Here is a 1,237-nt window from a genome sequence, read left to right on the forward strand (position 1 = left end):
TGTAGACAATGCATGAATACATGAACTCCCAACATCAATGTAAAGGTTTTCAGCTAAACTAAAAGGGGAAAAAGATCATCTAAAAAATCAAACCTTATTTTAATGAAGGTATTTCAGCATCTGAGAAGCAATGGTAAAGAAATTTTCCATGAAATCAATTGAGGGGGCTACTTCCTTGTTATAATAACATATAGTAATATCTTTCTATATATCTATATTTCTTTTACAAAAGTAAGTTTCCAATGGTGAAAATTTAAAAAAGCAGTAATTCTTTGGTGTAGAATATATTCACCATCTGTTTGGTTCCAATAACAGTTTATCACTGAGTGCTTACTCAGTTGTTGTTAGTTATTGCAACTTGTTTTTTTCTTTTAGGAGGGTGGTAGGGTGAGGGGGGGAATCACTAGTCATTCCAAAGTTTCAGTAATATAGAATACACATTGATTAACATACCTCAGCAGCACAAAACAAAGGAATAACCAAAGGTGGTGGGCAACAGGAGTACTCAGCAATATAATGCCGATCTCCATGAGATACTTGGGATCTTGGTGCAAGAGAGAATGCTGTTGCAACAAGTGTTCTTTGTACCACTGAGCGTGTGCCAGCATCAACTGGAACATTTACCTACAGAACCAGAATATGAAATATTAAAATATGATGACAATAACCATAAACAAATTTGTGATATATACTTTTCCACAGTGACAGGCAAGGCCTGCTTCTGATATAATCATATGAAAAAAAGATATTTCATGGAATGGAAATGACAGCCCACTCACAATACTTTCGAATTTCTTTGGAAAAATAAATATTTTTTTAAGCTACTTTCTTATCTATTCTTGCTACCTACAACTGTAATAGTCAGATCTAATTCTTTTATTTGCATGTATACAAAATTAGAATGCTTAGGAGTATATGACAAGAAAAAACTTACCAGTGCATAAAATTCTTGCAAGTTAATATACCCATCATTATTATAATCTACATGGTATAGCATACTGTCAACCATGTCATCTGTTAAGGGAACATCACTGACAGGGGTATTAAGCAAGTATTTCTTCAGTTCTGACCGCAAGATGTAGCCATCACCATCGCTGTCAATCTATTGAAAAAAAAAAAATCATATGCATGAAAGTTTCTTGATAAGAATATGTAAATACATAATGTTAACTATACATACTTTGAGAAAATAATTCTTAGATGGTTCTCATCCTTTTCTGATCAGTTCATAAAAACT

At 32.8% G+C, this 1,237-nt stretch overlaps 1 protein-coding gene across 1 annotated transcript in view; it reads right to left on the reverse strand.

Moving 5' to 3' along the window:
* The window catches only part of LOC119587159 (rhomboid-related protein 2-like), a gene marked incomplete in the record, with an annotated part of 10,536 nt that overhangs the window by 6,490 nt on the left and 2,809 nt on the right, over positions 1-1,237 (reverse strand). The window contains 2 exon segments of the mRNA XM_037935925.1: positions 454-624; positions 935-1,103. Coding sequence (XP_037791853.1) covers positions 454-624; positions 935-1,103 — 340 coding nt within the window.

The sequence above is a fragment of the Penaeus monodon genome, chromosome 22 (genome assembly GCF_015228065.2).
Source record: "Penaeus monodon isolate SGIC_2016 chromosome 22, NSTDA_Pmon_1, whole genome shotgun sequence".
NCBI classification, from domain to species: domain Eukaryota; kingdom Metazoa; phylum Arthropoda; class Malacostraca; order Decapoda; family Penaeidae; genus Penaeus; species Penaeus monodon.